Source organism: Citrus clementina, unplaced genomic scaffold (assembly GCF_000493195.1).
Source record: "Citrus clementina cultivar Clemenules unplaced genomic scaffold, Citrus_clementina_v1.0 scaffold_4, whole genome shotgun sequence".
Lineage (NCBI taxonomy): Eukaryota > Viridiplantae > Streptophyta > Magnoliopsida > Sapindales > Rutaceae > Citrus > Citrus x clementina.
In genome coordinates, this window is record NW_006262274.1 from 1132089 (window position 1) to 1143578 (window position 11490).

The following is an 11490-nucleotide window of genomic DNA, read 5'->3' on the forward strand; positions in this document are numbered from 1 at the left end:
TTTTCATCTTAGGGTGCTACAGACTCCCGGGGTATGTTATTTATGGCTCGAATATTTTTAGATGCTCGGAAAATTAACAAAATTTGGCCACGTAATTTTTTTTCATACAAGAAATAAAAAAAAAATACCGTTAAAATATTAAAGGGTCTTACTAAGTTGGATCAGCTTCGTGTTCGGTGACGACCGCATGATTGTAAAGATAAATATTAAATATACAATCATTATTATAATATGATGGTTATCGTCAATACTCTACCGGGAAATTAGTCTAACTTAACTACTGCCCTAATATTAAATTATCATAGCCGCAACCTTGATTCTTGACTATTATTCGTATTCAAACGTAAAATTAAATAGATAAAAGAAATGACATTTACCCAACTTTATTTATCTATAAATCAATGTTTTATTATTTCTTTTATGAATAAAATAGGTCATGTCAGTCGAAAGGGTTTGGTGTATCAAATTTTGATCTGAAATCCACCTTTAAAATGATTCCTAACTCATCAGTGAATAATTCAATCTTTGATTATTGAGTAACCAAACTATTCAATGCCATAGTTGTTTAGCAACCAATGGCTTTCTCAAGTCTCCACAATCTTATCTACGTCTCTCCTTATCTCAATAATTGGTTGACGAATTATAAAAAGTCATTGTTTGGTTACTCAATAATCAAGATTGAATTATTCCAAATTGATATGCATATCCAAAAGTGTTTGAATATTTCAAACCAGAATAACAAATACTGAGTTATATGTTCAAAAATTTCATATAATTCAAACCAAATTAATGTATATACTTTTAATAATTATAGAATATTTGAAAATACATATTAAAGATAAGTTAACACCTTTTGAGCTCAAATCTATTTTGTAAAGAATTTCAACTTTTTTTTTTCATTTGTTCGACAATTGTGTATATTCGACACATATCTCATCTTTATTAGGGCATTAAAAATACATGATTACATGCGATAAACTCAAGATTATGAAAAGGTGACAACTTCTGATAGGGAGGGACATTACACGATTCTTATCCTATATGAACAATTAAATGATCAGAAAGAAAATTTTATGGATGTGGGAGCTCAAAGTCAATTTTGGTCCCCTTCAATCACATTGAAGAAAATATAGGGTGAACGATTTGATAAGATAATGTGGTCCTTTTTCTTAACAATTACCTGAGACTTACAGGAAACATATTTATGCACCGCAAAATGCGATCACCGTCTTCATTCATTCATTCATTGATGCCCCAATTGGCCTTGTGGCCCTCTCAATGATCAAGAGCCTTGCATCCTTAGTTAGTTTCCTAGGTTTATGATCGATTTGATCGAATGTTGTATACAATGTGGGCTGTTCAAATTTACATTTTGTAATGCGCAAACATCAAGTATATTCACATTAGTGCCGACAAATAGTTATCATAATAAAAATTATTGGATGCGGTCACTCATATTTTATAAAGTACAATTTAGAATGATACAACTTTATTATATATGATATGTCGGACTTCGTTTTACTGCCAAACTATCATATATTGCTCTAATTAAAGTTTTGTATAGTGCGGACCACTACAAGGGATAAGAAATAATAACAATTTTATTAACCCTTGGAAAAATCATCGTCGGTATCAAAATTGGTGTCGGCAAGCCCGTAGAATGAGTGGCAGCACCAAACTGTCGATCCCACGCACAACCATATATCTATACGTCAAGATTTAATCAACTCTTCACCATCTCTTTATAATGAATTTTTCTTGATAAAATGATAAGTACCTTTCATTAATTTGGTCACACAAAATGAATGTGCCCAAATTAAAATGGCTTGGTTTCTATTTCGTCCTTTCTTGGCTTACCTTCATGGCTTCAACAAACGGTAGGGTCCGACAAAGAACCATCAATCGATTGATTTGGGTCGCACCCATGGGACCAATCGAAGGTCACGGCTCGTACAATTCGATTAGGTGGACCGGACACCTTTAGCTAGCTGGCCAGCTCGCTCTGGCTCAGTGGCACATATATAGTTTTGAAACCTTGAATTATTGTGTTATGTAGTGCAAATTTGGCAATGGGTCAGTGACTACTGAGTAGTGACCAATTTTGCCAAGTAACTAAAATAATAGTGCTAAATCAATCGATATGGGACAGAAAGAAAGGACACGACGTGGACATTTTAATTTGTTTTTGAGCAATTGTACTGTCACCTCACACGTGTTGTGGGGCATTACAAAATTATAAAAAGGAAAGAGACCGATATATAATATATATATTTATATATACATACATATACAAATTCATTCTTTGCAATTATTTTAAAGAATTTAATTGAGTTTCGACAATGATTTGGTCACGCTCGTGCATGATCTTCAGTGCCAACTACAAAAGATTGGTAGATTGTGTATATTGGATTATAAATTAAATAAATAAAATATATAAATGAGAGCAACTTACTCTGATATTTTAATCAAGATAGCGACGGGGTAGCAGAACAAATTGCAATTGCAAAATTTTGTCAATGACGGGTCTTATTTTAGATAGATTCGAAAGCTTAGAAGAGTTAATTTATTAAGTAACTCGAAATTTTAGAATACAAAAGCAAGGTTAGTTCTAACAAGTAACAGAATCAAAAAATTAATTTATTCTTTTAAATTAAAGAACGAGAGAGAGAGAGAGAGAGAGGGAGGGAGGGAGGTTGATTTGAGATCAACAGTGAGTGAGAATTAGGGCAATGAGGAATGTTACACAAAATGGATTAATCAGCACATCTTGATTTTTAAAGTCAATTAAGTGAAGAGTTAATAGGAAAGAGAGCTAACGCACAAACACATGATGTGATTCTCTCATGAGAGAAAAGCTTTTATGGTGTAATAATGCCAATACATGAAAAAAGGAGATGTGGGAACTTCTTAAGGATCATTATTTTATGAGTTGTCTAGTGGGTGGAGAGCTTAATGTCCCTAAATGGGGACCATGTGGAGGAACATGGTATCATCACCCTCATATTAAAGATCAAAAACCATGGCTATAATTGCATGCTACTCTTCTCATTATACTTTTGGTTGTTAAGCTAGCTAGCTAGCTTTATGTAAATTATACATCTTATTTTATTAGGCTTCAGTTGTGGGATCAATGAAGAAGGCTGAGAAACTTAGTGATTAATAATGCCAATGGAAAGCAGGGTTTTGGCTTAAGTACATTTTAATATAATGCATGCTAATCAATCAAAGACAATAACGAAGGAAACACACTAGCTTTTCATCCAACTTTTATATATTTTTACAAAGGGGGAGTACAAAAATTTATTAGTTTTCCCAATGGTTAGATTTATACTTTATAAATTATAATGTTTGCGCATGAGAAGAACTTTGCATCTGCATAACTTAATTTGATATATATCGGTTCCATTTAAAATTGAGTACAATTTAAAGAAGATATGTACTCACTAGAAAATTTTTTTATGTGTTTGTAATATAGAATTTTGTTGGTTTCTTAACCACCGAAGGATCCCACTCCTACCAAACATTGAATCAAGAGATCTCATATAATCTATAGAAGCCAGACAGAAAAATGTTGGGCAACTTGATTAACAAGTAATTAGAGGTACCAATGCTAGTTAGCATGCCTTAATCGATAGTTAAACTTAGGGCTTGTTTGTTAAAAGTTTAAAATCTAAAATTTTATTAATTTTAAATTTTACTTATTTGTTTTTTTATAACTTCTATCTGTTTTTTAGATATTTACATCTGAATAAATTTAAAATTAATAAAATTTTATAACTTTTATCTAATTTTTTATATAATTTTATTCAAACTCATTTGGACTTTAAAAAAATTAGACCCATTTAAATTTTAGACAAAAAAAAACCAATCTTATCTTAATCTTAAAAGTTAAAAAAGACTGAAAATTTAATGCGTCCACTTATGAAAAAAAAAAAAGAGAGTTTAAAATTTATAGCCGCAACAAGGAGAAGAAAAATTTCCAACACCTAAAAAAAAAAAAAAAGAGTGCGTTTAATTTAAATATTTAATTTGTTTTATACAGATGTGGGCCAAGAGTACACATGCATCCTTGGGAAAGGTCAAGTGGCAAAATGGAAAAGATTGGAAAGTGAAGTATATCCCTCCATACTTTATATTTTTCTTTTTGTAGAATGTTGCATCCATGCTTTTTTTTTTTTTTTTTTTTAATATGAAGCATATTCTAATTCATAAAGAGGCAGAAGGAATGAGGGCCACAGAAGTGCTTCTTGATCAACTCCATTTTTTTCCTTTTTTTTTTTTTGGCCCCCTAGATGGGATTGGCATTATAATGTAACCCATGTGGCACATGTATGTCACCATGCCAACATACCCCTTTGATCCTTTTGAAGGGGAAAATAAATAAATAAATCATGCACCTCTATTTTTCTAAAAGCTGCAGATTAAGGAAACACTTGCGAATTTGAATTTGTGATGATATCATTTAATATAGTAAAAAATACTATATAAAAAAAAAAAGAGGTAAAGTAAATTGATCATATAATATAACCCAATTAAGGCTAGCTAGGGATGTTATTTTCATTCACAAATTTCTTATCTTGGCTTAATGTTAACCCGCGTGTACCTATTAAAAGAAAGTTCATCACTAATTAAACAAATACTAATACTGCACTTACATCACATGTGCATGCTAACGTGTATCTACGTATGTGAGTTGTTCTTCTTCTTTTTAAAAATAATTTATACTAAATTCGATTGATATCTGTCAAGACCAACTCACAAAGTAACATACATCAGATTGACAATTTTTTTTTAAATATTATTAAACTGTAATTTATTGATACAAAGTTAGAAAAATTATTTTTCCTGAATCAATCTAGATAGGTCAATTATTGTGCAGTCTAGATAAAATGAATATAAAATACTTTTTTACAACTAGAAAAAAATTTCTCCTAAATAAACACACGGGAGCGAAGTTTTTTTTTGTTTTTTAATATGGTGCGAAATTTTATTAAGAAAGAATACAGAAACATTCATTTAAAATGATACAGAAACATTCTTCCCAAGTATGCTTGTGCAAATTCTGATGAATTGATACAGGTGAATCATCCCACCAATTATAAACATTAAGTTTTAACCTCAAATTAATAAGACTATAAGCCACTGAATTTCCCTCTCAATAGATATATGAATTAGTAAAATGTATTTAAAAAATAAGTCTAAATAATTCAACCATCTGATACACAGACGCCACGGCGACCTGAATTTAATACTTGTAAGATAAATTAAATCCCAATTTGAGTCACTCTCTAACTAAATAAAATGCCAACCTTTCAAAGGTGAAAGCGCAATACCCTTTAAAATAGCATATATCTCTGAGGGTAAAAGCCAATTTAGTTAATGTATTTTAAGATTAGTTTCCATTTAATCCTTATATTTTTAAAAATGTCTCGAAACATCCATGCGGTTAAAGTATTGATACTTCTACTGTTACTTTTTATTTCTTTTGGCTTCCTTTTACAATATTACCATTTTATAATAATTTTTTGTTTGGGCATTAATAAAAAGAAAATAATTAAATTACCAATTTAACCCTAAAAAATAAAAATAAAATTATATTAATTTTTAATTGTCAAAAATTAAATTGTTATTTTTTTATTTCTTTTGGCTTACTTTTCAATATTACCCTTTTTATAATAATTTTTTTGTTTGGACATTAATAAAAAGAAAATAATTAAATTACTAATTTAACCCTAAAAAAATTATATTAGTTTTTAATTGTCAAAAATTATATGCAAACTACCAAGTGTGCAAATGGTGCTTGCAAAAAAATTAATATATATATATATATATATATATTATTTTCTAGGGTGAAATTGATAATTTAATTATTTTCTTTTTATCAATGTCCAAACAAAAAAATTATTATAAAAGGGTAATATTGAAAAGTAAGCCAAAAGAAATAAAAAATAACGGTAGGGATATCAATACTTTAACGGCATGAATATTTTAAAGTATTTTAATAATTACAAGAACTAAACAGATATTAATCTTAAAATATGAAGATTACCCTATACCTCTGCATAGAAAGAAGTTTATAGCCAAATTAATTTGAAAGATTATTTATTACCTCAAATGGATTATCACCCTATTAATGAAAGATTCTTTCTTTTATTGAAAAGAATGTCAAAGTAGCATTCTTAATTATAAACAAATTAATAAATAATGAATTTTGGTATCCAGTATGATTTTGCAAGCTCAGCACTTCTTTTCTCCACAAAAGAATCCTTTTCCAAATTTAATTTTCCTTCCAAAATCTTATCCTCAAAGACAGAGAAAGAAAAAGAAAATTAAAAAGCTTTTCAAGACAGAACGCGAAAAAGGGTGAGAGAGAGAGAGATACAAATCTTTCTTTCACAATTCAGATACCCAAATATCCAGCATTTATTTCTTTTTCTCAGAAACGTCTATAGATTCTCATCAAATACCCCCTCGTGTGCCTGTGCTTGCACCCTCTGTCCCTCTCCCTCTCTCTCTCTTTCTCTTCACTTTCACACGACTCTCCTCTGATAACAATATTTTTCCTATAAACATTCACTCTCACTTAGCATGTAATTATCTAACCGTACCAGTATTTTTCCTTTACGGATAACAAGCTAGTTAATTTTCTTATTTCCATGGCGGGTCTTACTCTTGTCTATGATCTCGTTCTTTATATTTCCATTTCCACAGTCATTTTCTTTATTATAAAAAGGTCCCGGAGCCGGCGGCTGCGGTTGCCGCCGGGAAGCCTCGGCCTGCCCTTTCTTGGGGAGACCTTGCAACTCATAGCCGCATACAAAACTGAGAACCCGGAGCCCTTCATTGACGTGAGGGTGAAGCGGTTCGGTTCGATATTCACAACCCACATATTTGGCGAGCCGACGGTGTTCTCCGCCGACCCGGAAACGAACCGGTTCATCTTGCAGAATGAAGGGAAGTTGTTCGAGTGCAGCTACCCCGGCTCGATATCGAACCTTCTGGGGAAGCACTCGTTGCTGCTGATGAAGGGGAGTCTTCATAAGAGAATGCATTCTTTAACCATGAGCTTCGCTAATTCGTCGATCATTAGAGACCATCTTTTGGTCGACATAGACCGGCTGGTCCGGCTCCATATGGATTCCTGGACCGACCGGGTCCTTCTCATGGAAGAAGCCAAGAAGGTGATTTCTCCTATATACTTTGATTACTTTCTTGTTTCTTATACGTGGACTACGTCATGCCTGCCTGCCTGCCTGCCTGCCTGAGTTGACTCACTGGCAGATCGTCCGACTCAATTCACTTATTATAAACATTTAGTAATGATATAGTGGAGTAATGATAAGCCGCTGGCATGACAACTTTGTATGCCTTTATTTTTGTCTCCAAAGGAATATTTGTTTATATTTTACAACTTATTAAAATGTTTATTAGCACTAATGATGATGTTTTCTTTATTAAAAAAAAAAATGAATATTTTATGTTGTGATGTACTTTGCAGATAACATTTGAGTTAACAGTGAAGCAGCTGATGAGTTTTGATCCGAATGAATGGACCGAGAGTCTCAGAAAAGAATACGTGCTCGTCATCGAAGGCTTCTTCACTGTTCCTTTACCCATCTTCTCCACCACCTATCGCAGAGCTATACAAGTACCGAATTTGATTTATATTCAAACTTTCTTTTTTATTTATTTTTTTTTAAAAAAAAAAAGAAAAGAAAAGAATACATGGGTATGCAACTTATAATTTTGTCGATTGTATATGAAGGCGAGAACAAAGGTGGCGGAGGCACTGAGCTTGGTAGTGAGGCAGAGGAGAAAGGAGAGTGAATCCGGGGAGCGAAAGAACGATATGCTGGAGGCACTTTTGGCCGGAGACGATGGCTTTTCCGATGAGGAGATCGTTGATTTCTTGGTGGCTTTGTTGGTGGCTGGCTATGAAACAACGTCCACCATCATGACTCTTGCTGTTAAGTTCCTCACTGAGACTCCTCTAGCTTTGGCTCAACTAAAGGTTTGCTTTCAATTTTTCTCCTTTCATTATTATTATCATTTCCCTTTTCCCCAAATTTTGTTTGTGTGAAGCAAAGACATAATTAGGAGTATTTGGTGGAGCCCTTAGCACATAATAATAATCACGTTGGAATGGGTTGAAAAAATTTGGATCCAGTGCAATATCAACTGTGCTGATTTTTTTTTAAAAATTTCGTGTCATAAAATTGTTTATAATAATATATGGTTAAGATCCGTTAACTAACAATGTCCTACTAATAATAATAATGTGGGACTTGTAGCAAAAATCAGCACAATGATCTTATTAGCACCGGATCTAAATCCTTCTTTAGAAACCTAATTTTTCATTTTGTCTACTATTTTGTCAACCATTGACAAGTGATCATGAGATAAAAGAGGAAAAAAAAAAAAAAAAACCATGCCCATGGTTTTGTTCTTATTTTTGCACAACATACAAAATGGTTCCTTAAAATCATTTTAGGATAACAAAATAATCTCAATTTAGTCTAAGTGAACAAATGTTTGTATGTTTTAAAATGTGAATTTGAGACTAGATAATATTATCTCTAAGTATAATTAAATATTAAATTATAGTTAGATAATACAAACTAATCTCAAGTTAACATTTTAAAATATACGAATATAAGAAAACAATGTACGGATTTGAGATCGTTTAACCCTATATCATAGTTTCAGTGTAATTAGACAATTTAAAAAAAATGTCAATGTAAAAATACTTCAATTAAAAATAATAACCAAGGGAATATTTTTGCTTTCTAGAAGAGTGAGATGGGGTGTATTTATAATGTTGGTCAAAAGTAGTGGCAAAAAAAAAAAAAAGTGAAAAAAAATATATCATAAAAGTCAAAGTACCAACCAGTTTTTGTCTAACCGGACAACAAAATGATGCCTTCCAAAACCGGCCACGCCTGAAGCTGTGCAGTGTTAGAAATTTGAAAAGGATCTGCGCACGTGTCAGAACCTGATCACGTTTTCTCTTTGACCAAATTGTCTTTCTCCAAATGACCAAACTGACCCTCTCCGAGCACTGAACCCTTTGGGGGGTGGTTTTGGAAGTTCCAAGAGGGTGTTGTTGTACGGCAGAGTTTTCTTCTCTAGCATTGGAGCCGTGGTCCCCAGACGGTGCTTTGAAAAACGCGCGGTGCTGATTTCTAGAGAAGGGCCATCGGACGGTGCAAAGCGAATGGTCATGATGTCACCTAGGCACCACCCTAGTGTTCTCCCTCTTTGGTTCTTGATTCCTAGGATCGTTTTGATGTTTGTGCACCCACGTGATGTTTTAAAGCCTGGCCGTTGATTTTGTCTTTTGAGTCTTGCATTTATGAGGGCCCCGATTTGCGCACGACCCAGATTTTGTAATTAAAGACCAAAACATGTCAATTCATTCGTAGCCCAACCACCAGACTGACCCTAGAGGTCTAGGGCTACAAACACTGTTTGGTAATCGGTACAACAACTCCCCTCGCCCTCCCTCCTCATTGACATTTGACAATCTCATTTTGCCTAACGAAAACTTGGGAGAGCATCGCCAAAAGCTTCAAGATTTTCAACAAAACGATCGTGGGGACACGAAAGTCTATACCTACATTCACATTTTTGTTTGGGCCAGTGCTACGTTACATTAATCGTAACGTACGCCACACACAGCAACAGTAACAGATCCCATCATGAGTACTGTTGCTGTGTGTGAATGTACGTTATGATTAACGTAACGTAGATGGCTCCTTTTGTTTGATATCACATGGATGAAAATTTTTGTGTGTATACCTGGTATGTGTTTGCAGTTTACGAAATATAAATTTAAGCAATACAATGTTGTTTTGCTGTAATGTAATATTATCTAGAGCAGTGTAATTATATTTTGCTCAAAATAATATTAAACAGTTCTATTTTACTGCAAAACAATATTGTATTGCTCAAACTTATATTTTGTAAAGCGTGGATGTCCGCATAAGATAATTACCAATCACATGGATCCCGTAACTTAAAACTATACTCAATAATATTGCATACCATCTGCTATAAGTTCATACCGTAGTGTGCTACTCATTGTATGATGTTATTTTGTGGCAGGAGGAGCATGATGAGATAAGGGCAAAGAAGAGCAAGCAAGAGCCTCTCGAATGGAATGATTATAAGTCAATGCCATTCACTCAATGTGTGAGTAAATATTTCAAAATTTAAATAAGTCCCACTACGAGCAATGTATTTTTCGAGTTAAATTTTTAATTTGATTTAATTTTAACTTTTTCAGGTTGTCAATGAAACTCTGAGAGTGGCCAACATAATCAGTGGGGTTTTCAGGAGAGCAATGACAGATATCAACATTAAAGGCAAGAAAATATATGCATCTGATATTGGTTCTATTAATTTTCAACAGAAAAATTTCTTATATATTCTCATGAAATTATGAAAATGTGGTGACTCTTATACATAAAATTCCAATCAAATTTTGATCAGGTTACACTATACCAAAGGGGTGGAGAGTTTTTGCATCATTCAGGGCTGTACATTTAGACCATGACCATTTCAAAGATGCTCGCTCTTTCAACCCATGGAGATGGCAGGTAAATTTATCCCTATTTTAAACCAAAACTGTGTTCACAATTTTTTTTAAATATATTTATTTTAGTAACTAATTGGAGTTTTTTTTTCCAAAATAAATAAATACATGAATAGAATAATTCAGGAGCAACGAGTCCAGTAAATGTATTCACTCGTTCGGCGGTGGGCCACGGCTGTGCCCTGGATATGAACTTGCGAGGGTTGAGCTCTCTGTTTTTCTTCACCACTTAGTTACTCGTTTCAGGTTTTTTTTTTTTCATTCCTTTGCTAATATTAATTTTATTTTCTTCATCATTTTTTTCTTATATGTGTGTATATATAAAAATTCTCATGTGTGGACATTCAACATTTTAAAAGTAAGTGAGTGCCTGCACTAGAGAAGAACTTCATATTTGTATATATAAGTTTTTCTTTTTCTATTTTCACTTCTTTGAGAAGAGAAAAGAAAAGAAATGCTGGGGGGGTGAGTATTTGGTTGTTTATTAATACAAGTAAAAATGAATTTAATTTGTGTTGGCAGCTGGGTACCAGCTGAGCAAGATAAGTTGGTATTCTTTCCAACAACAAGAACGCAGAAGAGGTACCCCATCATTGTGCAGCGTCGAAATGAGAATTAAAAGCCATGTAAAGAATAAAGAGAGAAGCAAGCAAGGAAGGATGGAGTAAGAGAATGCTAGAGGAGATGATGTATCATCTAATGTAATCAACTATTTATGTCAAATTTAATAAATTTTATGTTAGCAGAATAGTTTATGTAAATTATCATGTTCATATGTTTTAATCAAGCTGCTGTAGTAATGATTAATAGTAATCATTTTATTTCCTTTTTGTGATGCAATAAGAGTTCTTAATTTTTATTTTTTTCTAAAACTATGTAAATTAGGTTGAAACACA

The 11490-nt window shown here is 32.7% G+C and overlaps 1 protein-coding gene across 1 annotated transcript; it reads left to right on the plus strand.

Annotated features, from left to right (window-relative positions):
- The first annotated feature begins 6275 nt into the window (after positions 1 to 6275).
- On the plus strand, positions 6276 to 11449 carry LOC18044077 (cytochrome P450 90A1). Its single transcript, XM_006435660.2, is given in 9 exon segments — positions 6276 to 7181; positions 7499 to 7648; positions 7766 to 8011; positions 10105 to 10191; positions 10286 to 10364; positions 10492 to 10598; positions 10711 to 10747; positions 10750 to 10840; positions 11117 to 11449. Coding segments are annotated over 9 exon segments (1419 nt in total). The 5' UTR covers positions 6276 to 6656; the 3' UTR covers positions 11214 to 11449.
- The last annotated feature ends 41 nt before the right edge of the window (positions 11450 to 11490 follow it).